Source organism: Gavia stellata, unplaced genomic scaffold (genome assembly GCF_030936135.1).
Source record: "Gavia stellata isolate bGavSte3 unplaced genomic scaffold, bGavSte3.hap2 HAP2_SCAFFOLD_623, whole genome shotgun sequence".
Taxonomy (NCBI): Eukaryota; Metazoa; Chordata; class Aves; order Gaviiformes; family Gaviidae; genus Gavia; species Gavia stellata.
In genome coordinates, this window is record NW_026777113.1 from 21,519 (window position 1) to 47,714 (window position 26,196).

The 26,196-nt window shown below is 65.1% G+C and overlaps 1 protein-coding gene across 1 annotated transcript; it reads left to right on the plus strand.

Moving 5' to 3' along the window:
* On the plus strand, positions 1-26,196 carry LOC132321691 (hydroperoxide isomerase ALOXE3-like). Its single transcript, XM_059835135.1, is given in 16 exon segments — positions 1-369; positions 2,119-2,395; positions 5,263-5,360; positions 8,483-8,758; positions 8,802-8,869; positions 10,241-10,341; positions 11,086-11,258; positions 12,885-13,028; positions 14,174-14,315; positions 14,318-14,373; positions 20,461-20,547; positions 20,765-20,934; positions 22,404-22,525; positions 23,600-23,700; positions 24,285-24,455; positions 26,017-26,196. Coding segments are annotated over 16 exon segments (2,535 nt in total).

Below are 26,196 nucleotides of genomic sequence, written 5' to 3' on the forward strand. Positions count from 1 at the left end.
ATGTCCCCAGATGACCCCAAGGGGACCCCATTGTCCCCAGCTGACCCCAAGGGGACCCTGATGTCCCCAGATGACCCTACGGGGACCCCATTGTCCCCAGATGACCCCAAGGGGACCCTGATGTCCCCAGATGTCCCCAAGGGGACCCCTTTGTCCCCAGATGACCCCGGGGGGACCCCGGTGTCCTCAGATGACCCCGGGGGGCCCCCGGTGTCCGGTGGGGGGGTGCGGTACCGGCTGAGGGTGACAACGGGGTCCCAGTGGGGTGGGGGGACACTGGCGGCGGTGGCCCTCAGCCTGGTGGGGACAAGGGGACAGAGCCCCCCCTGCCACCTCGACTGGCCCCTCCACCGCCTGCGCCCCGGCACCGTGAGTGCACTGGGAGGGGACTGGGGGGGCACTGGGAGGGACTGGGGGGGACTGGGAGTGGGCTGGAGGGTACTGGGAGGGGGCTGGGGGGGCACTGGGGGGGCACTGGGAGGGACTGGGGGGGACTGGGGGGGACTGGGAGTGGGCTGGAGGGTACTGGGAGGGGACTGGGGGGGCACTGGGGGGGCACTGGGAGGGACTGGGGGGGACTGGGGGGGACTGGGAGTGGGCTGGAGGGTACTGGGAGGGGACCAGGGGGCACTGGGAGGGACTCGGGGGGACTGGGAGTGGGCTGGAGGGTACTGGGAGGGGGCAGGGGGGGCACTGGGAGGGACTGGGGGGGACTGGGGGGCGCTGGGGGGGACTAGGAGTGGGCTGGAGGGTACTGGGAGGGAGCTGGGGGGGGCACTGGGAGGGACTGGGGGGGACTGGGGGGCACTGGGATGGACTGGGGGGCACTGGGAGGGACTGGGGGGGACTGGGGGGGCTGGAAGGGCCGGGGGGGTCTGGGGGAGGGCACTGGAAGGGACTGGGGGGAACTGAGAGGGACTGGGGGGGTCTGACGGGGGACTGGGAGGGACTGGGAGTGGGCTGGAGGATACTGGGATGGACTGGGGGGGCACTGGGAGGGACTGGGGGGGACTGGGAGTGGGCTGAAGGGTACTGGGAGGGGACTGGGGGGGCACTGGGAGGGACTGGGGGGGACTGGGAGTGGGCTGGAGGGTACTGGGAGGGGGCTGGGGGGGCACTGGGAGGGACTGGGGGGGACTGGGAGTGGGCTGGAGGGTACTGGGAGGGGGCTGGGGGGGCACTGGGAGGGACTGGGGGGGACTGGGAGTGGGCTGGAGGGGACTGGGAGGGGACTGGGGGGGCACTGGGAGGGACTGGGGGGGACTGGGAGTGGGCTGGAGGGGACTGGGGGGGCACTGGGAGGGACTGGGGGGGACTGGGAGTGGGCTGGAGGGTACTGGGAGGGGGCTGGGGGGGCACTGGGAGGGACTGGGGGGGACTGGGGGGGACTGGGAGTGGGCTGGAGGGGACTGGGAGGGGACTGGGGGGGCACTGGGGGGGACTGGGAGTGTGCTGGAGGGTACTGGGAGGGCACTGGGGGGCACTGGGAGGGACTGGGAGGGACTGGGGGGGACTGGAAGTGGGCTGGAGGGTACTGGGAGGGGACTGGGGGGCACTGGGAGGGACTGGGGGGGACTGGGGGGGACTGGGAGTGGGCTGGAGGGTACTGGGAGGGACTGGGGGGCACTGGGAGGGACTGGGGGGGACTGGGGGGGACTGGGAGTGGGCTGGAGGGTACTGGGAGGGGACTGGGGGGCACTGGGAGGGACTGAGGGGGACTGGGGGGGACTGGGAGTGGGCTGGAGGGTACTGGGAGGGGACTGGGGGGGCACTGGGAGGGACTGGAGGGGACTGGGGGGGACTGGGGGGGACTGGAAGTGGGCTGGAGGGTACTGGGAGGGGACTGGGGGGCACTGGAAGGGACTGGGGGGGACTGGGAGGGACTGGAAGTGGGCTGGAGGGTACTGGGAGGGACTGGGGGGGCACTGGGAGGGACTGGGGGGGACTGGGGGGGACTGGGAGTGGGCTGGAGGGTACTGGGAGGGACTGGGGGGGCACTGGGAGTGACAGGGGTGACATGAGGGGTGACACAGGGTGACACAGGGTGATGGGGTGACACAGGGGGTGACACAGGGGGTGACAGGGGGTGACAGGGGGTGACAGGCGGTGGCACCGCAGACGGTGGTGGCCGAGGTGACGTCGCCGCAGCCCCTGGGGACCCTCCTGCTGCTGCGGCTGTGGAAGGAGCCGCTGGTGTCCCTCGTCCCCGACCGCTGGTTCTGCGCCCGTGTCACCGTCACCGGGCCCCTGGGGGACGGGGACGATGGGGACAACGGGGACGGCGATGACGACGGGGACGGCGATGGCATTGGGGACGATGGGGACACCCCCAGGGCCACCTTCCCCTGCTACCGCTGGCTGGAGAGCGGCTGCCTGGAGCTGCGGGAGGGCACCGGTATGGGGACACGGGGGGACACGGGGGGACATGGGGACAAGGGGACACCATTTGGACTTGGGGACACATGGGGGATATGGGACACGGGGACATGGAGACACATGGGGACAAGGGGACACCATGGGGACAAGGGGGGACATGGGGACACATGGGGACAGGAAAACATGGGGGACATGGGGACACGGGGGGACACAGGGACAAGGGGACACCATTTGGACATGGGGACACATGGGGACACGGGGACACCGTGGGGACACATGGGGACACCTTGGGGAGAGGAAAACATGGGGGACATGGGGATACCGTGGGGACATGGGGACACATGGGGACAGGAAAACATGGGGGACATGGGGACACACGGGGACACACAGGGACAGGAAAACATGGGGACACCGTGGGGACATGGGGACACATGGGGACAGGAAAACATGGGGGACATGGGGACACAGGGGGACATGGGGACAAGGGGACACCATTTGGACATGGGGACACATGGGGGATATGGGACATGGGGACATGGAGACACATGGGGACAAGGGGACACTGTGGGGACACATGGGGACACATGGGGAGAGGAAAACATGGGGGACATGGGGACACGGGGGGACACAGGGACAAGGGGACACCATTTGGACATGGGGACACATGGGGACACGGGGACACCGTGGGGACACATGGGGACACCTTGGGGAGAGGAAAACATGGGGGACACCATGGGGACATGGGGACACATGAGCACAAGAAGACATGGGGGACATGGGGACACCATGGGGACACATGGGGACAGGAAAACCTGGGGACATGGGGACACCGTGGGGACATGGGGACAAGGGGACACCATTTGGACATGGGGACACATGGGGGATATGGGACATGGGGACATGGAGACACATGGGGACACGGGGACACTGTGGGGACACATGGGGACACATGGGGAGAGGAAAACATGGGGGACATGGGGACACCGTGGGGACATGGGGACACATGGGGACAAGAAGACATGGGGGACATGGGGACAGGAAAACATGGGGGACATGGGGACACGGGGGGACATGGGGACAAGGGGACACCATTTGGACATGGGGACACATGGGGGATATGGGACACGGGGACATGGAGACACATGGGGACAAGGGGACACCGTGGGGACACATGGGGACACATGGGGAGAGGAAAACATGGGGGACATGGGGACACCGTGGGGACATGGGGACACATGGGGACAAGAAGACATGGGGGACATGGGGACAGGAAAACATGGGGGACATGGGGACACGGGGGGACATGGGGACAAGGGGACACCATTTGGACATGGGGACACATGGGGGATATGGGACACGGGGACATGGAGACACATGGGGACAAGGGGACACCGTGGGGACACATGGGGACACATGGGGAGAGGAAAACATGGGGGACAAGGGGACACCGTGGGGACAAGGGGGGACATGGGGACACATGGGGACAGGAAAACATGGGGGACATGGGGACACGGGGGGACACAGGGACAAGGGGACACCATTTGGACATGGGGACACATGGGGACACGGGGACACCGTGGGGACACATGGGGACACATGAGCACAAGAAGACATGGGGGACATGGGGACACCATGGGGACACATGGGGACAGGAAAACATGGGGACATGGGGACACGGGGGACATGGGGACAAGGGGACACCGTTTGGACATGGGGACACATGGGGGATATGGGACACGGGGACATGGAGACACATGGGGACACGAGGACACTGTGGGGACACATGGGGACACATGGGGAGAGGAAAACATGGGGGACAAGGGGACACCGTGGGGACAAGGGGGGACATGGGGACACATGGGGACAGGAAAACATGGGGGACATGGGGACATGAGGACACCACAGGGACACGGGGACACTGTGGGGACTTGTGGACATGGGGATATGGGACATGGGGACAAGGGGACACCGTGGGGACAAGGGGACACACGGGGACACATGGGGACACAGGGGGACAGGAAAACATGGGGGACATGAGGGAAATGGGGGACATGGGGACACTGTGGGGACATGGGGAAACATGGGGACATGGAGATGTGGGGACATGTGGGGACACCTTGGGGACAGGGGACATGGGGACACAGGGACATGGAGACACCATGGGGGCACATGGGGACCAGGGGCCACCGTGGGGCCACCATGGGGACATGAGGGACATGAGGACATGGGGCCACCATGCGGACATGGGGACATGAGGACATGGCCACCACAGGGCCACCATGGGGACGAGGGGACATGGGCCACCATGGGGCCACCATGGGGACATGAGGACATGGGGACAGGGGGCCACCGTGGGGCCACCATGGGGACATGGGGACATGATGACATGAGGCCACCGTGGGGACGTGGGGACATGAGGACATGGGGCCACCATGGGGACATGGGGACATGATGACATGAGGCCACCGTGGGGACGTGGGGACATGAGGACATGGGCCACCACGGGGCCACCATGGGGCCACCATGGGGACATGGGGACACGAGGACATGGGGCCACCGTGTGGACATGGGGACATGAGGACATGGGCCACCACAGGGCCACCATGGGGACGTGGGGACATGGGCCACCATGGGGCCACCATGGGAACACGAGGACATGGGGCCACCGTGGGGCCACCATGGGGACATGGGGACACGAGGACATGGGGCCACCGTGGGGCCACGGGGCCACCTGTGACTCCCATCACCTGCCGTGACGTGGGGAGTGGGGGCACTGGGAGGGAACTGGGGGCACTGGGAGGGCTGTGCCATGTGTCCCCATGTCCCCGTGTCCCCGTGTCCCCGTGTCCCCATGTCCCCGTGTCCCCGTGTCCCCGTGTCCCCCAGCCCGGACACCGCGTGGGGCCTCCTGGGAGCCGCGGCTGCTGCAGCAGCGCCAGGAGGAGCGGAGGGAGCATGAGGAGGCCTTCCAGTACGGACTGGGAGCACTGGGAGGGGACTGGGAGGGTGCTGGGAGGGGACTGGGAGCACTGGGAGCACTGGGAGGGGACTGGGAGGGGACTGGGAGCACTGGGAGGGCACTGGGAGGGTGCTGGGAGGGGACTGGGAGCACTGGGAGCACTGGGAGCACTGGGAGGGGACTGGGAGCACTGGGAGGGCACTGGGAGAGCACTGCAGGGGCACTGGGAGGGCACTGGGAGGGGACTGGGAGCACTGGGAGCACTGGGAGGGGACTGGGAGCACTGGGAGGGCACTGGGAGGGTGCTGGGAGCACTGGGAGAGCACTGGGAGAGCACTGCAGGGGCACTGGGAGGGCACTGGGAGGGGACTGGGAGCACTGGGAGCACTGGGAGGGGACTGGGGGGGGACTGGGAGCACTGGGAGGGCACTGGGAGGGTGCTGGGAGCACTGGGGAGGCACTGGGGGGCACTGGGAAGGCACTGGGAGCGGACTGGGAGGGCACTGGGAGGGTGCTGGGAGCACTGGGAGAGCACTGGGAGAGCACTGCAGGGGCACTGGGAGGGCACTGGGAGGGGACTGGGAGCACTGGGAGGGGAGTGGGAGGGCACTGGGAGGACTGGGAGCACTGGGGGGCACTGGGAGGGCACTGGGAGGGGACTGGGAGCACTGGGAAGGTACTGGGAGGATACGGGGTGGGGACTGGGAGTACTGGAATAGAATGGGAGGGACTGGGAGGGGACTGGGAGGGGACTGGGGGGCACTGGGAGGGTACTGGGAGGGCATTGGGACGGGACTGGGAAGGGACTGGTAGCACTGGGAGGGGACTGGAAGGGCACTGGGAGGACTGGGAGCACTGGGGGGGGCACTGGGAGGATACTGGGTGGGGACTGGGAGTACTGGAATAGAATGGGAGGGACTGGGAGGGGACTGGGAAGGGACTGGTAGCACTGGGAGGGGACTGGGAGGACTGGGGGGCACTGGGAAGGGACTGGGAACACTGGGAGGGGACTGGGAGCACTGGGAGAGCAGCAGGGGGTTACTGGGAGCACTAGGGTGTTACTGGGGGGGACTGGGAGGGCACTGGGAGGTTATGGAGGGCATTGGGAGGTTACTGGGAGCACTGGGAGGCACTGGGAGATTACTGGGAGGTTACCGGGAGGTTATTGGGAGGCATTGGGAGGCACTGGGAGGTTACTGGGAAGTTACTGGGAGGTTACTGGGAGCACTGGAAGGCACTGGGAGGTTACTGGAGGGTACTGGAGGTTACTGGGAGCACTGGGAGGCACTGGGCAGTTACTGGGAGCACTGGGCGGTTACTGGGCGGTTACTGGGAGCACTGGGAGGCACTGGGAGGTTACTGGAGGTTACTGGGAGGTTACTGGAGGTCACTGGGAGGTGACTGGGAGCACTGGGACCACTGGGAGGTTACTGGGAGGTCACTGGGAGGTTACTGGGAGGTTACTGGGAGCACTGGGCGGTTACTGGGAGCACTGGGAGGCCCTGGGAGGTTACTGGGAGGTTACTGGGAGCACTGGGAGGTTACTGGGAGCACTGGGAAGGTGCTGGGAGGATACTGGGAGCACTGGGGGAGAACGGGGAGCAGACTGGGAGCACTGGGATTATACTGGGACAATACTGGGGAGTTACTGGGTAGACTGGGGGAGCACTGGTAGCAGACTGGGAGCACTGCGTGGGTACTGGGAGGGTACTGGGGACACTGGGAGAGCACTCGGAGCACTGGGAGGCTACTGGGAGGTTACTGGGAGCACTGGGAGCACTGGGGGAGCACTGGGAGGTTACTGGGAGGTACTGGGAGGTGACTGGGAGGTTACTGGGAGGTTACTGGGAGCACTGGGAGCACTGGGAGGTTACTGGGAGCACTGGGAGGTTACTGGGAGGTTACTGGGAGGTGACTGGGAGCACTGGGAGGTCACTGGGAGGTTACTGGGAGCACTGGGAGGCACTGGGAGGTTTCTGGACGTTACTGGATGTTACTGGGAGCACTGGGAGCACTGGGAGGTTACTGGGAGGTTACTGGGAGCACTGGGAGCACTGGGAGGTTACTGGAGGTTACTGGGAGCACTGGGAGGTACTGGGAGGTTACTGGAGGTCACTGGGAGGTCACTGGGAGGTGACTGGGAGCACTGGGAGCACTGGGAGGCACTGGGAGGTTACTGGGAGGTTACTGGGAGGTTACTGGAGGTCACTGGGAGGTTACTGGGAGGCACTGGGAGGTTAGTGGGAGGTGACTGGGAGCACTGGGAGGTCACTGGGAGGTCACTGGGAGGTTACTGGGAGGTGACTGGGAGGCACTGGGAGGTTACTGGGAGCACTGGGAGGCACTGGGAGGCTACTGGGAGGTTACTGGGAGCACTGGGAGCACTGGGAAGTTACTGGGAGGTTACTGGGAGGTACTGGGAGGCACTGGGAGGTTACTGGGAGCACTGGGAGGTGACTGGGAGCACTGGGAGCACTGGGAAGTTACTGGGAGGTTACTGGGAGGTTACTGGGAGGTCACTGGGAGGTTACTGGCAGGCACTGGGAGGCACTGGGAGGTCACTGGGAGGTTACTGGGAGGTCACTGGGAGGTTACTGGGAGCACTGGGAGGCACTGGGAGGCTACTGGGAGCACTGGGAGCACTGGGAGGTCACTGGGAGGTCACTGGGAGGCACTGATAGGTCACTGGGAGGGCACTGGGAGGCACTGGGAGGTTACTGGGAGCACTGGGAGGTGACTGGGAGCACTGGGAGCACTGGGAAGTTACTGGGAGGTTACTGGGAGGTACTGGGAGGTCACAGGGAGGTTACTGGGAGGCACTGGGAGGTTACTGGGAGCACTGGGAGGCACTGGGAGGCTACTGGGAGGTGACTGGGAGCACTGGGAGCACTGGGAGGTTACTGGGAGGTTACTGGGAGGTCACTGGGAGGTCACTGGGAGGTTACTGAGAGGCACTGGGAGGTTACTGGGAGCACTGGGAGCACTGGGAAGTTACTGGGAGGTTACTGGGAGGTACTGGGAGGTCACTGGGAGGGCACTGGGAGGCACTGGGAGGTTACTGGGAGCACTGGGAGGTCACTGGGAGGTTACTGGGAGGCACTGGGAGGTTACTGGGAGCACTGGGAGCAGCCCCCTCTCTCCCCCCAGGTGGGCGCCCTACGCCCCGGGGTGGCCCTGGCGCCTGCGGGCGCTGCCCCCCGCCCTCTGCCCCTGGCCCCCGCCACCGCCACCGTCACCGCCGGTGTCACCGTCACCGCTGTCACCGTCACCGATGTCACCGCCACCTGTGTCACCACCACCAGTGTCACCACCACCAGTGTCACCATCCCCGGTGTCACCGCCATCAGTGTCACCGCCACCGGTGTCACCACCACCAGTGTCACCATCCCCGGTGTCACCGTCACCAGTGTCACCGTCACCAGTGTCACCGCCACCGGTGTCCCCGTCCCCGGTGTCCCCCCCCCGGCGGCTGTCCCCCAGCCTGGCCTTTCCCCTGGGACACCGCGCCAGCATGGCCGCCCGCGTCGCCGCCGCGTCAGTGTCACCGTCACCCCCTGCCCTGTCCTGTCCCCGAGTGTCCCCGAGTGTCCCCAAGTGTCCCCAGGTGTCCCCAGGATGTCCCGGCCACCGCCCCGCTCTGTCCTTGCGTGTCCCTGCTTGTCCCTCACTGTGTCACATGTGTGTGTCCCCCCCCTGTTCGCTGTGTCACCCACGTCCTGTGTCACCATCGTGTCCCCACAGTGTCCCCACAGTGTCCCCATGTCCCACGTCCCGATGTCCCCACATCCCCATGTCCCCATGTCCCCATGTCCCCATGGTGTCCCCATGTCCCATGTCCCCTATGTCCCACTTCCCCATAGTGTCCCCATGTCCCCATGGTGTCCCCATGTCCCCATGTCCCCACACCCCATGGTACCCCCATGTCCCCATGGTGTCCCCATAGTGTCCCCATGTCCCCACAGTGTCCCCATGTCCCATATCCCCTATGTCCCACTTCCCCATGTCCCCACATCCCCATGTCCCCTCCATGTCCCCATGTCCCCACATGCCATGGTGTCCCCATGTCCCCCTGGTGTCCCCATGGTGTCCCCATGTCCCCATGTCCCACATCCCCACGGTGTCCTCATGATCCCATGTCCCCACACCCCATGGTGTCCCCACGTCCCCATGGTGTCCCCATGTCCCGATGGTGTCCCCATGTTCCTTCCATGTCCCCATGTCCCCCTGGTGTCCCCATGGTGTCCCCATGTCCCATGTCCCCATGGTGTCCCCATGTCCCCATGATGTCCCCATGTCCCCTCCATGTCCCCATGTCCCCCTGGTGTCCCCATGGTGTCCCCATGTCCCCTCCATGTCCCCATGGTGTCCCCATGTCCCCCTGGTGTCCCCATGTCCCTTCCATGTCCCGATGGTGTCCCCATGTCCCCCATGTCCCCACACCCCATGGTGTTCCCATGTCCCCCTGGTGTCCCCATGGTGTCCCCATGTCCCCATGTCCCCATGGTGTCCCCATGTCCCCACGTCCCCATGGTGTCCCCATGTCCCGATGGTGTCCCCATGTCCCTTCCATGTCCCCATGTCCCCCTGGTGTCCCCAAGGTGTCCCCATGTCCCCATGGTGTCCCCATGTCCCCCGTGTCCCCACACCCCATGGTGTCCCCATGTCCCCATGTCCCCCGTGTCCCCACACCCCATGGTGTCCCCATGGTGTCCCCATGTCCCCTCCATGTCCCCATGTCCCCCTGGTGTCCCCATAGCATCCCCATGTCCCATGTCCCCATGGTGTCCCCATGTCCCCCATCTCCCCAAACCCCCTGCTGTCCCCACGTCCCCACGGTGTCCCCACGTCCCCTGTCCCCACGCTGTCCCCCCCGGTGTCCCCATGTCCCCTCTCCCCTGTCCCCAGCCAGGTCCGGGTGCGCCTCCGGGGACTTCGCAGCGGTGGCTCCTGGCGCAGCTTAGAGGACGTCCGGGAGGCGCTGGGGGGGCCCGGGACCCCCATCAGCGGTGGGTGCCCCCTCCCTCGCACCGGGGGCACCCAGATGTTGGGGGGGGCACCCAGGGGTCTGGGGGGGCACCCAGGTGTTGGGGGGGCACCCAGGTGTGTGTGGGGGCACCCAGAGGTCTGGGGGGGGCACCCAGGTGTCAGGGGGGGCACCCAGGGGTCTGGGGGGGCACCCAGATGTTGGGGGGGGCACCCAGGTGTCCAGGCCATGGGGGGGCCCAGGTGTCGGGGGGAGCACCCAGGGGTCTGGGGGGGCACCCAGAGGTCTGGGGGGCACCCAGGGGCCCAGGGGAGCACCCAGGTGTTGGGGGGGCACCCAGGTGTCAGGGGGGGCACCCAGGGGTCTGGGGGGGCACCCAGGTGTGGGGGGGCACCCAGGTGTCAGGGGGGGCACCCAGGGGTCTGGGGGGCACCCAGGTGTGGGGGGGCACCCAGGTGTCAGGGGGACACCCAGGGGTCTGGGGGGGCACCCAGGGGTCCGGGGGAGCACCCAGAGGTCTGGGGGTCACCCAGGGGTTCGGGGGAGCACCCAGGTGTGTGTGGGGGCACCCAGATGTCAGGGGGGGCACCCAGAGGTCTGGGGGGCACCCAGGGGCCCAGGGGAGCACCCAGGTGTGGGGGGGGCACCCAGGTGTTGGAGGGGCACCCAGGTGTCGGGGGGGCACCCAGAGGTCCGGGGGAGCACCCAGGTGTGGGGGGGGCACCCAGAGGTCCGGGGGAGCACCCAGAGGTCCGTGCCCCCCCAGAGTACGTGGTGCAGCACTGGCAGGACGACGCCTTTTTCGGGGAGCAGTACCTGAACGGGGTGAACCCCGTCCTGCTGCGCCGCTGCTCCCGCCTGCCCCCCAACTTCCCCGTCACCCCCCCCATGGTGGCACCCAGCCTCGGCCCCGCCACCTGCCTGCAGCGGGAGATGGAGGTGAGGGACCCCCCGCCCCGGGGGGGCACCCGGGGTGCGGGATGGGGGGGGCACCCAGGTATTGGGGGCACCCAGACATTTGGGGGGCACCCAGGGGTCTGGGATGGGTGGGGCTCCCAGGGATTGGGGCACCCAGACATTTTGGGGGGACCCAGGCATCCAGGATGGGTGGGGGTCCCAGGGATTTTGGGGGGTCCCAGACATTTGGGGGCACCCAGGTATTGGGGGGACCCAGACATTTGGGGGGCACCCAGGGGTCTGGGATGGGTGGGGCTCCCAGGGATTGGGGCACCCAGACATTTGGGGGTACCCAGGTATTGGGGGGACCCCGGGGTCTGGGATGGGGGGGGCACCCAGACATTTGGGGGGCACCCAGGGGTTCGGGATGGGGGGGGCACCCAGCCATTTGGGGGGCACCCAGGGGTGCGGGATGGGTGGGGGTCCCAGGGATTGGGGGGGGGACCCAGGTATCAGGGGCACCCAGGCATTTGGGGGGCACCCAGGTATTGGGGGCACCCCGGGGTCTGGGATGGGTGGGGGTCCCAGGCATGGGTGGGGGTCCCAGGCATTTTGGGGGCACCCAGGTATTGGGGGCACCCAGACATTTCGGGGGCACCCAGGGGTCTGGGATGGGTGGGGCTCCCAGGGATTGGGGCACCCAGACATTTTGGGGGGACCCAGGCATCCAGGATGGGTGGGGGTCCCAGGGATTTTGGGGGGGTCCCAGACATTTGGGGGGCACCCAGGTATTGGGGGGACCCCGGGGTCCAGGATGGGTGGGGGCACCCAGACATTAGGGGGGCACCCAGGGGTCCGGGATGGGTGGGGGTCCCAGGTGTCGGGGGGTCCCAGGTATTGGGGGGGTCCCAGGTATTGGGGGTCCCAGGTGTTGGGGGGTCCCCGGTATTGGGGGGGTTCCCAGTGTTGGGGGGTCCCTGGTATGGGAGGTCCCAGGTGTTGGGGGGTCCCAAGTATGGGGGGGTCCCCAGTACGGGGGATCCCAGTTATTGGGGGGATCCCAGGTTTTGGGGGTCCCAGGTGTTGGGGGGTCCCAGGTATGGGGGGGTCCCCGGTATGGGGGGTCCCAGGTATTGGGGGGGTCCCCGGTGTCGGGGGGTCCCCGGTATGGGGGGGTCCCAGGTATTGGGGGGTCTCCGGTATTGGGAGTCCCCGGTATTGGGGGGTCCCAGGTGTTGGGGGGTCCCAGGTATGGGGGGGTCCCAGGTGTCGGGGGGTCCGCGGTGTCGGGGGGTCCCAGGTGTCGGGGGGTCCCAGGTATGGGGGGGGTGCCCGGTATGGGGGGTCCCAGGTTGTTGGGGGGTCCCAGGTATGGGGGGGTCCCAGGTATGGGGGGTCCCCGGTATGGGGGGGTCCCCGGTATTGGGGGGTCCCCGGTATGGGGGGTCCCAGGTTTTGGGGGTCCCAGGTATTGGGGGGTCCCAGGTATGGGGGGATCCCCGGTATTGGGGGGTCCCCGGTATGGGGGGTCCCAGTTATTGGGGGGGTCCCAGTTATTGGGGGGGTCCCCGGTATGGGGGGTCCCAGGTGTTGGGGGGTCCCAGGTGTTGGGGGGTCCCCGGTATGGGGGGTCCCCGGTACGGGGGCACCCATCGTCCGGGCGCGCAGGGGGGGCGCCTCTTCCTGGCCGACTACGCGCTGCTGGAGGGGATCCCCACGGGGCGCATCGGGGGGGAACCCCAATTCCTCTCCGCCCCCCTCTGCCTGCTCTGGCTCAGCCCCCGCGGGCAGCTGCTGCCCATCGCCATCCAGGTACCGCCCCCGGGTCCCCCCATGTCCCCCCATGTCCCCCCGTGTCCCCCCACGTCCCCCCGTGTCCCCCGTGTCCCCCCGTGTCCCCATGTCCCCAATCCCCACGTCTCCATGTCCCACCTCTCATGCCCCATGTCCTCCTGCCCTCCTTGACCAGATGCCCCATGTCCCCCTGTCCCCATGTCCCCACGTCCCCATGTCCTCATGTCCTCATGTCCCCAAGTCCCCCTGTCCTCATGTCCTCATGTCCCCATGTCCCCCTGTCCTCATGTCCCATGTCCCCAAGTCCCCATGTCCCCCTGTCCTCATTTCCCCAAGTCCCCATGTCCCCAAGTCCCCAAGTCCCTACGTCCCCCTGTCCTCATGTCCCCCTGTCCTCATGTCCCCCTGTCCCCATGTCCCCATGTCCCCAAGTCCCCCTGTCCTCATGTCCCATGTCCCCAAGTCCCCATGTCCCCCTGTCCTCATATCCCCAAGTCCCCATGTCCCCAAGTCCCCATGTCCCCCTGTCCCCCTGTCCTCATGTCCCATCTGCCATGTCCCATGTCCCCATCTCCCTTTGTCCCTATGTCCCCAGGTGTCGCCATATCCCAATGTCCCCCCCCATGTCCCACATTCCCATGTCCCCATGTCCCCCATTGTCCCCATGTCCCCCATTGTCCCAATGTCCCAATGTCTTATGGCCCCCTATGTCCCCATGGTGTCCTCTTGTCCCCAAGTCCCCCTAAGTCCCCATGTCCCCCTGTGTCCCCATGGTGTCCTTGTCCCTGTGTCCCCATGGTGTCCTCTTGTCCCCATGTGTCCCCTTGTCCCCATGTCCCCCTATGTCCCCTTGTCCCCATGGTGTCCTCTTGTCCCCAAATCCCCCTAAGTCCCCATGTCCCCCTGTGTCCCCATGTCCGCACAGTCTTCTCTTGTCCCCATGTGCCCCCATGTCCCCATATGCCACGTCCCCCTTGTCCCCACGTGCCCCCATGTCCCCATACGCCATGTCCCCCCCATGTCCCCATGTCCCCCCACGCCCCCACGTCCCTTTGTCCCCATACCCCCATGTCCCCATAGCCCCTTCCCCATGTCCCTTTGTCCCCACGTCCCCCCCACCTCCCCATGTCCCCCCTCCCTGACCCCCCCGTGTCCCCCCCCAGCTCTCCCAGCACCCCGGCCCCGAGGCACCCATCTTCCTGCCGGGGGACGGGCCCTGGGGGTGGGTGCTGGCCAAGCTATGGGTGCGGGGCGCCCACTTCATCCTGCACGAGACCGTCACCCATCTGCTGCACACCCACTTCCTGGGGAGACCTTCGCCCTGGCCACCCACCGCCTGCCCGCCTGCCACCCCCTCTACCAGGTACCCCCCAAATCCTGCACCCCAAAACCCGGCACCCCAAAGCTGCACCCCCCCCATACTGCACCCCAAATCCTGCACCCCCAAAACTGCACCCCCAAAACGGCACCCCCATACTGCACCCCAAAGCTGCACCCCAAAACCCTGCACCCCCAAAACGGCACCCCAAAACCCAGCACCCCAAAGCTGCACCCCAAATCCTGCACCCTGAAACCCGGCACCCCAAAGCTGCACCCCCCCATACTGCACCCCAAAACTGCAACCGCAAATCCTGCAACCCCAAAACTGCACCCCCAAAACGGCACCCCCATACTGCACCCCAAAGCTGCACCCCAAAACCCTTCACCCCCAAATCCTGCACCCCAAAACCCAGCACCCCAAAGCTGCACCCCCAAAACGGCACCCCAAAGCTGCACCCCAAATCCTGCACCCCCAAAGCTGCACCCCCATACTGCACCCCAAAACCGCACCCCAAAACCCTGCACCCCCAAACCCTGCACCCCCAAAACGGCACCCCAAAACCCTGCATCCCCAAACTGCACCCCCCAAAACGGCACCCCCATACTGCACCCCAAAGCTGCACCCCCAAATCCTGCGACCTCAAATCCTGCACCCCAAATCCTGCACCCCCAAGACTGCACCCCCAAAGCGGCACCCCCATACTGCACCCCAAAGCTGCACCCCAAATCCTGCACCCCCATACTGCACCCCAAAACCGCACCCCAAAACCCTGCACCCCCAAACCCTGCACCCCCAAACCCTGCACCCCCAAAACGGCACCCCAAAACTGCACCCCAAAGCTGCACCCCAAATCCTGCGACCTCAAACCCTGCACCCCAAATCCTGCACCCCCAAACCTTCACCCTGGCCACCCACCGCCTGCCCGCCTGCCACCCCCTCTACCAGGTACCCCCAAATCCTGCACCCCAAAACCCGGCACCCCAAAGCTGCACCCCCAAAACGGCACCCCAAAACCCTGCACCCTGAAACCCGGCACCCCAAAGCTGCAGCCCCAAAACGGCACCCCAAAACCCTGCATCCCCAAACTGCACCCCCCAAAACGGCACCCCCATACTGCACCCCAAATCCTGCACCCCCAAATCCTGCACCCCAAAACCCAGCACCCCAAAGCTGCACCCCCAAAACGGCACCCAAAGCTGCACCCCAAATCCTGCACCCTGAAACCCGGCACCCCAAAGCTGCACCCCCCCATACTGCACCCCAAAACTGCAACCGCAAATCCTGCAACCCCAAAACTGCACCCCCAAAACGGCACCCCCATACTGCACCCCAAAGCTGCACCCCAAATCCTGCACCCCAAATCCTGCACCCCCAAACTGCACCCCCAAAACGGCACCCCCATACTGCACCCCAAAGCTGCACCCCAAATCCTGCACCCCAAATCCTGCACCCCCAAACTGCACCCCCAAAACGGCACCCCCATACTGCACCCCCAAAGCTGCACCCCAAAACCCTTCACCCCCAAATCCTGCACCCCAAAACCAGCACCCCAAAGCTGCACCCCCAAAACGGCACCCCAAAGCTGCACCCCAAATCCTGCACCCCCAAAGCTGCAACCCCATACTGCACCCCAAAACCGCACCCCAAAACCCTGCACCCCCAAACCCTGCACCCCCAAAACGGCACCCCAAAACCCTGCATCCCCAAACTGCACCCCCCAAAACGGCACCCCCATACTGCACCCCAAAGCTGCACCCCCAAATCCTGCGACCTCAAATCCTGCACCCCAAATCCTGCACCCCCAAGACTGCACCCCCAAAGCGGCACCCCCATACTGCACCCCAAAGCTGCACCCCAAATCCTGCACCCCCATACTGCACCCCAAAACCGCACCCCAAAACCCTGCACCCCCAAACCCTGCACCCCCAAACCCTGCACCCCCAAAACGGCACCCCAAAACTGCACCCCAAAGCTGCACCCCAAATCCTGCGACCTCAAACCCTGCACCCCAAATCCTGCACCCCCAAACCTTCACCCTGGCCACCCACCGCCTGCCCGCCTGCCACCCCCTCTACCAGGTACCCCCAAATCCTGCACCCCAAAACCCGGCACCCCAAAGCTGCACCCCCAAAACGGCACCCCAAATCCTGCACCCTGAAACCCGGCACCCCAAAGCTGCACCCCCCCCCATACTGCACCCCAAAACTGCAACCCCAAAGCTGCACCCCAAATCCTGCACCCCCAAATTGGCACCCCCATACTGCACCCCAAAACTGCACCCCAAAACCCTGCACCCCCAAAACGGCACCCCCATACTGCACCCCAAAACCGCACCCCAAAACCCTGCACTCCCAAATCCTGCACCCCAAAACCCGGCACCCCAAAGCTGCACCCCCCATACTGCACCCCAAAACTGCAACCCCAAAGCTGCACCCCCAAATCCTGCACCCCAAAAATGGCACCCCCATACTGCACCCCAAAGCTGCACCCCAAAACCCTGCACCCCCAAAACGGCACCCCCATACTGCACCCCAAAACCGCACCCCAAAACCCTGCACTCCCAAATCCTGCACCCCAAAACCCGGCACCCCAAAGCTGCACCCCCCATACTGCACCCCAAAACTGCAACCCCAAAGCTGCACCCCAAATCCTGCACCCCAAAAATGGCACCCCCATACTGCACCCCAAAGCTGCACCCCAAAACCCTGCACCCCCAAAACGGCACCCCCATACTGCACCCCAAAACCGCACCCCAAAACCCTGCACTCCCAAATCCTGCACCCCAATACCCAGCACCCCAAAGCTGCACCCCAAAACTGCACCCCAAATCCTGCACCCTGAAACCCGGCACCCCAAAGCTGCACCCCCCCATACTGCACCCCAAAACTGCAACCCCAAAGCTGCACCCCAAATCCTGCACCCCCAAAACTGCACCCCAAATCCTGCACCCCCAAAATGGCACCCTCATACTGCACCCCAAAGCTGCACCCCAAAACCCTGCACCCCCAAATCCTGCACCCCCAAAACTGCACACCAAAACTGCATCCCCAAACCCTGCACCCCCAAAACGGCACCCCCATACTGCACCCCAAAGCTGCACCCCAAAACCCTGCACCCCCAAATCCTGCACCCCAAAACCCGGCACCCCAAAGCTGCACCCCCAAAACGGCACCCCAAAGCTGCACCCCAAATCCTGCACCCCCAAAACGGCACCCCCATACTGCACCCCAAAGCTGCACCCCAAATCCTGCACCCCCAAACCATGTACCCCCAAAATGGCACCCCCAAAGCTGCACCCCAAAATCTGCCCCCCACCTGCCCCCCCATTCCAGCCGTGCCCCCACACGTCCCCGTGCACCCCGAAGCCTGAAGGTCCCCTCCCTTCTCCCCCGTCCCAGGGGGGCTGTGTCCCCACGTCCCAGGTCCCCCCATGTCCCCCTGTCCCGTGTCCCTGTGTCCCCAATGTCCTATGTCCCCATCGCCCACATGTCCCATGTCCCCATGTCCCCAATGTCCCATGTTCCATATCCGCATGTCCCCATGTCCCCAATGTCCCATGTCCCATGTCCCCATCACCCACATGTCCCCCATCCCCATGTCCCCAATGTCCCATTTTCCTGTGTCCCCAATGTCCCATGTCCCATGTCCCCATCACCCACATGTCCCCCATCCCCATGTCCCCAATGTCCCATTTTCCTGTGTCCCCAATGTCCCATGTCCCCATGTCCCCATATCCCCATGTCCCCAATGTCCTCATGTCCCATGTCCCCTTGTCCCCATGTCCCATGTCCCCAATGTCCCATGTCCCCAAGTCCCCAATGTTCCCATGTCCCCATATCCCCATGTCCCCAATGTCCTCATGTCCCACATCCCCTTGTCCCCATGGCCCACATCCCCAATGTCCCATGTCCCCATGCCCCCCAATGTCCCCATGTCCCCAATGTCCCAATGTCCTACATCCCCATGTCCCCATGTCCCCAATGTCCCATGTCCCCATGTCCCCAAGTCCCCAATGTCCCATGTACCCAATATCCCTATGTCCCCAGTGTCCTCATGTCCCACGTCCCCGGGTCCCCATGGCCCACATCCCCAATGTCCCATGTCCCCATGTCCCCAATGTCCCCATGTCCCCAATGTCCCCAATGTCCGATGTCCCCATGTCCCCGTGTCCCCAATGTCCCATGTCCCCATGTCCCCATATCCCCATGTCCCCAATATCCTCATGTCCCACATCCCCTTGTCCCCATGTCCCACATCCCCAATGTCCCATGTCCCCATGCCCCCAATGTCCCCATGTCCCCAATGTCCCCATGTCCCCACGTCCCCACATCCCCAATGTCCCCATGACCCCAAGTCCCCAATATCCCCATGTCCCCAATGTCCTATGTCCCCATGTCCCCAACGTCCCATGCCCCCAATGTCCCCATGTCCCTAATGTCCCAATGTCCCATGTCCCCATGTCCCCAAGTCCCCAATGTCCCATGTACCCAATATCCCCATGTCCCCAATGTCCCATGTCCCCATGTCCCCATATCCCCATGTCCCCAATGTCCTCATGTCCCACGTCCCTGGGTCCCCATGGCCCACATCCCCAATGTCCCATGTCCCCATGCCCCCAATGTCCCCCCCATGTCCCCAATGTCCCACATCCCCATGTCCCCATGTCCCCAATGTCCCCAATGTCCCAATGTCCCATGTCCCCATGTCCCCACATCCCCAATGTCCCATGTCCCCATGTCCCCAACATCCCATGTCCCCATGTCCCCAAGTCTCCAATGTCCCCATGTCCCCAATGTCCCAATGTCCTACATCCCCATGTCCCCATACCCCCAATGTCCCATGTCCCCATGTCCCCAATGTCCCATGTCCCCATGTCCCCAAGTCCCCAATGTCCCATGTACCCAATATCCCTATGTCCCCAATGTCCTCATGTCCCACGTCCCCGGGTCCCCATGGCCCACATCCCCAATGTCCCATGTCCCCATGTCCCCAATGTCCCCATGTCCCCAATGTCCCCAATGTCCGATGTCCCCATGTCCCCGTGTCCCCAATGTCCCATGTCCCCATGTCCCCATATCCCCATGTCCCCAATATCCTCATGTCCCACATCCCCTTGTCCCCATGTCCCACATCCCCAATGTCCCATGTCCCCATGCCCCCAATGTCCCCATGTCCCCAATGTCCCCATGTCCCATGTCCCCATGTCCCCACGTCCCCACATCCCCAATGTCCCCATGACCCCAAGTCCCCAATATCCCCATGTCCCCAATGTCCTATGTCCCCATGTCCCCAACGTCCCATGCCCCCAATGTCCCCATGTCCCCAATGTCCCAATGTCCCATGTCCCCATGTCCCCAAGTCCCCAATGTCCCATGTACCCAGTATCCCCATGTCCCCAATGTCCCATGTCCCCATGTCCCCATATCCCCATGTCCCCAATGTCCTCATGTCCCACGTCCCTGGGTCCCCATGGCCCACATCCCCAATGTCCCATGTCCCCATGCCCCCAATGTCCCCCCCATGTCCCCAATGTCCCACATCCCCATGTCCCCATGTCCCCAATGTCCCCAATGTCCCAATGTCCCATGTCCCCATGTCCCCACATCCCCAATGTCCCATGTCCCCATGTCCCCAACATCCCATGTCCCCATGTCCCCAAGTCTCCAATGTCCCCATGTCCCCAATGTCCCAATGTCCTACATCCCCATGTCCCCATACCCCCAATGTCCCATGTCCCCATGTCCCCAATGTCCCATGTCCCCATGTCCCCAAGTCCCCAATGTCCCATGTACCCAATATCCCTATGTCCCCAATGTCCTCATGTCCCACGTCCCCGGGTCCCCATGGCCCACATCCCCAATGTCCCATGTCCCCATGTCCCCAATGTCCCCATGTCCCCAATGTCCCCAATGTCCGATGTCCCCATGTCCCCACATCCCCAATGTCCCATGTCCCCATGTCCCCAACGTCCCATGTCCCCATGTCCCCAAGTCCCCAATGTTCCCATGTCCCCATATCCCCATGTCCCCAATGTCCTCATGTCCCACATCCCCTTCTCCCCATGTCCAACGTCCCCAATGTCCCACGTCCCCATGTCCCCACGTCCCCATGTCCCCATGTCCCCCCCAGCTCCTGCTGCCCCACTGCCGCTTCACCTTCCACATCAACATTTTGGCCCGGGAGACGCTGCTCAACCCCGGGGGGCTCATCGACCAGGTCAGCCGCACGCCTGGGTGTCCCCCCCGGTGGCACCCGGACGCCTCGGTGTCCCCCCCCCGTGGTGGCACCCGGACACCCGGATCCCCCTTGGTGGCACCCGGACACCTGGGTCCCCGCGGTGGCACCCAGACGCCTGTGTCCCCCAGGGATGGGGGGAGTTGGGGTGCGGGTTCGGGGGAGGTTGGAGGACGCTGAGGTGTGGCGGTGTCCCCAGGCCACGGCCATGGGGCGGGAGGGGACACTGGAGCTGGTGGCCCGGGCGACGGCGGCGCTGACCTATAGGGAGCTGTGTGTCCCCGATGACCTGGAGCACCGCGGGGTCACCGACATCCCCAACTACTACTACCGCGACGACGCCCTGGAGATCTGGGGGGCCATCGAGAGGTGGGGTGGGGACATGGGGACATGGGGGGGGGGACATGGTGGTGGGGACACGGGCATGGGGAGAACGGGGACGGGACATGGGGTTGGGATGTGGGGACAACAGGGATGGGGTCGTGGGGGTGGGATGTGGGGATGGGGTCGTGGGGGTGGGATGTGGAGGTGGGGACATGGGGATGGGGACAACGGGAGATGGGGACATGGAGATGAGGACATGGAGATGGGGACATGGGGATGGGGACAATAGGAGATGGGGACACGGGAGATGGGGACATGAGGATGGGGACATGGGGATGGGGACAACGGCAGATGGGGACATGGAGATGGGGACACGGGAGACGGGGACATGGAGGTGGGGACATGGGGATGGGGACAATAGGAGATGGGGACACGGGAGATGGGGACATGGAGATGGGGACATGGGGATGGGGACATGGAGATGGGGACATGGGGATGGGGACAACAGGAGATGGGGACATGGAGATGGGGACATGGGGATGGGGACATGGAGTTGGGGACGTGGGGATGGGGACAACGGGAGATGGGGACAACGGGATATGGGGACATGGGGATGGGGACAATAGGAGATGGGGACATGGAGATGGGGACATGGGGATGGGGACATGGGGATGGGGACAACGGGAGATGGGGACATGGAGATGGGGACATGGGGATGGGGACATGGGGATGGGGACAACGGGAGATGGGGACATGGAGATGGGGACATGGGGATGGGGACACGGGAGATGGGGACATGGAGGTGGGGACATGGGGATGGGGACATGGGGATGGGGACAACGGGAGATGGGGACACGGCAGATGGGGACAACGGCAGATGGGGACATGGAGGTGGGGACATGGGGATGGGGACAACGGGGGATGGGGACATGGGAGATGGGGACATGGAGATGGGGACATGGGGATGGGGACAACGGGAGATGGGGACACGGGAGATGGGGACATGGAGATGGGGACATGGGGATGGGGACATGGGGATGGGGACAACGGCAGATGGGGACATGGAGATGGGGACATGGGAGACGGGGACATGGAGGTGGGGATGTGGGGATGGGGACAGAGGAGATGGGGACATGGAGGTGGGTACATGGGGATGGGGACATGGACATGGGGACATGGAGATGGGGACATGGGGATGGGGACAACGGGAGATGGGGATGGGGACATGGGGATGGGGAGACAGGAGATGGGGACATGGAGATGGGGACATGGGGATGGGGACATGGGGATGGGGACATGGAGATGGGGACATGGGGATGGGAATGACGAAGATGGGGACAATGGGGATGGGACACGGGGATGGAGACACAGGGATGTGGACATCGGTGATGGAGGCAACAGGGTTGGGGACATGGGGACAGGGACCCGCAGGGATGGGAGCTGCTGGGGGTGATGCCGGGACAGAGGGCGTGGCCCTGTCCCCGTGTCACACCGGTGTCCCTGTGGTGGCCCAGCTTAGTGGAAGGGATCGTGGCTCTCTACTACCCCGAGGACAGTGACGTGGCCGAGGACCACGAGCTTCAGGACTGGGTGGGCGAGATCTTCACCTACGCTGTCCTGGGCAATGAGAAGACGGGTAGGGACCCCGGTGATGGTCATGGCCACGGTGATGGTCAGGGCCATGGTTGTGGTCACATCACGGTGATGATCATGCATGGTGGTGGTGGCCATGATGGTCATTGTCATGGTCACACCATGGTAATGGTCATGATGATGGTGGCTGTCACGGTGATGGTTGTGGTAACATCGTGGTGATGGTCGTGGCCGTGGTCACATCATAGTCATGGTCATGGTCCCATTGTGGCCACGGTCACACCGCAGTGACGGTGACAGCTGTGGTCATGGCTATGGTGTTGGCCGTGGTCATGCCATAGTCATGGCCATGACCATGATCGCTGTTATGGCTAAGACCTCACACCACAGTCATGGTCGCCATCATGGTCATGGCCATGGTCGTAGCCAGGATTGTAACACGGCATGGGCACGGTCATGGCCATGGCCATGGTCATGGCATGGGATGGCCATGGTCACGGCCACAGCCATGGTCACGGTCGTGCCATGGTCAAGACAGGATGGGCATGGTCATGTCCACAGTCATGGTCATGCCATGGCCACCGTCATGCCATGGCCACTGTCATGCCATGGGATGGGCATGGTCATGGTTGCAGTCATGGTCATGGTCACAGTCACGGTCATGCCGTGGTCTTAATGATGCCATGGTCAAGACATGGGATGGGCACGGTCATGTCCACAGGCATGGTCATGACATGGACGTGGTCGTGCCACAGCATGGGGAAGGTCACAGTCACAATCATGGTCATGCCGTGGTTATGGTCATGCCATGGTCAAGACATGGGATGGGCACGCTCATGTTCACAGTCATGGTCATGCCATGGTCGTGGTCATGCCATGGTCAAGACATGGGATGGGCGTGGTCATGCCCGCAGTCATGGTCATGCCATGACCATGCTCATGCCGCGGTCAAGGCATAGGATGGGCATGGTCATGGTCATGGTCATGCCATGACCTAAGCGCGTGATGGCCACGGTCATGCCACGCCCGTGCCAGGTGGCGGGTTGGTGGGGGACCGTGCGTGGGGCATGTGGTGGGTGAGGTCATCGCTGACCTCATGCCATTGCCGCCCCCCCAGGCTTCCCCTCAAAGCTCTGCAGCCGCCCCGAGCTGGTGAAGTTCGTCACCATGATCATCTTCTGCTGCTCCGCCCGGCACGCCGCTGTCAACAGCGGCCAGGTGGCACCTGGGGACATGGGGGGACATGGGGGGACATGGGGCCATGGAGGAAATTGGAGGGTGGAGAAATGCAAGTGCTCCTGTAGGGCTCAGAGGTGGACATGGAGCCACCTTGGTGGCACCTGGGGGGACATGGGGACACGTGGGGGGGTGGAGAGACCCAAGCAACCACGTAGGGCTCAGAGGTGGCCGTGGAGCCACCTTGGTGGCACCCAGGGGGACAGGGGGACACGTGGGGGGGTGGAGAGACCCCAGCACCCACGTAGGGCTCAGAGGTGGCCATGGAGCCACCTTGGTGGCACCCGGGGGGACGTGGGGACAAGTGGGGGGGTGGAGAGACCCCAGCACCCATGTAGGGCTCAGAGGTGGCCATGGAGCCACCTTGGTGGCACCCGGGGGGACGTGGGGACAAGTGGGGGGGTGGAGAGACCCCAGCACCCACGTAGGGCTCAGAGGTGGCCGTGGAGCCACCTTGGTGGCCACAGGGGACTTGGGGATGTGACCCAGGTGGCCCCGGTGGGACCCAGGTGACCCCAGGGGAGGTTGGGGGGCCTGGGTTCCCCCGCTGACACCGCCCCACCCAGTACGACTACGCCGCCTGGATGCCCAACACGCCGGGGACGCTGCGGCGGCCACCGCCGCGGAGGAAGGAGGAGGCCACCGCCGAGCTGCTGCTGGGGACCCTCCCGTCCCCCGATGCCACCGGCGCCCTCCTGGCACTGCTCAGCGTCGTCAGCTACGAGGGCGGAGAGCCGGTGAGGGGGGACCCGGGCGGCCGGGTGGGGTCCCCCACATGTCCCCCATGGGACCCAGACGTCCGGGTGGGCACCCCATGACCCCCATGGGACCCAGGAGTTCCGGGTGGGCACCCCATGACCCCCAGACGTCCTGGGGGGCACCCAATGACCCCCATGGGACCCAGGAGTTCTGGGTGGGCACCCCATGACCCCCATGGGACCCAGGTGTCTGGGTGGGCACCCCATGACCTCAGGGGACCCAGGCGGCCGGATGGGGTCCCCCATGTGTCCCCCAGGGGACCCAGGGGTCTGGGTGGGCATCCGTGACCCCCACGGGACCCAGACGTCCTGGGGGGCACCCCATGACCTCAGGGGACCCAGACATCTGGGTGGGCACCCCATGACCCCACGGTACGCAGACGGCCAGGTGGGCACCCCATGACCCCCACGGGACCCAGACGTCCTGGGGGGCACCCCATGACCTCAGGGGACCCAGGTGTCTGGGTGGGCACCCCATGACCCTCAGGGGACCCAGACATCTGGGTGGGCACCCAATGACCCCCATGGGACCCAGGAGTCTGGGTGGGCACCCCGTGACCTCAGGGGACCCAGGAGTCCAGGGGGGCACCCCATGACCTCAGGGGACCCAGCCGGCCGGGTGGGCACCCCATGACCCCACGGGACCCAGACATCCGGGTGGGCACCCCATGACCCCCACGGGACCCAGACGTCCGGGTGGGCACCCATGACCCCCACGGGACCCAGGAGTTCCGGGTGGGCACCCCATGACCCCCATGGGACCCAGACGTCTGGGTGGGCACCCCATGACCCCCACGGGACCCAGACGTCCTGGGGGGCACCCCATGACCCCACAGGACCCAGACATCTGGGTGGGCACCCCATGACCCCCATGGGACCCAGGTGTCTGGGTGGGCACCCATGACCCCCACGGGACCCAGGTGTCCGTGTGGGGTCCCCCACGTGTCCCCCAGGGGACTCAGGGGTCTGGGTGGGCGCCCCATGACCCCCACGGGACTCAGGGGTCTGGGTGGGCACCCTGTGACTCCCATGGGACCCAGGTGTCTGGGTGGGCACCCATGACCCCCATGGGACCCAGGAGTCCGGGTGGGCACCCCATGACCCCCAGGAGTCCAGGGGGGCACCCCATGACCCCCAGGGGACCCAGCCGTTCCGGGGGGCACCCCATGACCTCAGGGGACCCAGGTGTCTGGGTGGGCACCCATGACCCCCACGGGACCCAGGTGTCTGGGTGGGCACCCATGACCCCCAGGGGACCCAGGTGTCCGTGTGGGGTCCCCCACGTGTCCCCCAGGGGACTCAGGGGTCTGGGTGGGCGCCCCGTGACCCCCACGGGACCCAGACATCTGGGTGGGCACCCCATGACCCCCACGGGACCCAGGTGTCTGGGTGGGCACCCATGACCCCCAGGTGTCCGGGTGGGGTCCCCCACGTGTCCCCCACGGGACCCAGGTGTCCGGGTGGGGTCCCCCCCATGTCCCCCAGGGGACTCAGGCATCTGAGCCCCCCCCATGACATTCCCCCCCTCGACCCCCCGCAGCGGCCACTGGGCTCCCGCACCCAGGAGCCCTTCAGTGGGGCAGCCCCACTGCGACTCCTGGGTTCTTTCCGACGCCGCCTGGCCGCCATCTCCCACCGCATCCGGCAACGCAACGAGGGGCTGGCGCTGCCCTACCCCTACCTGGACCCCGCCTGCGTCCAGGAGAGCATCGCCATCTGA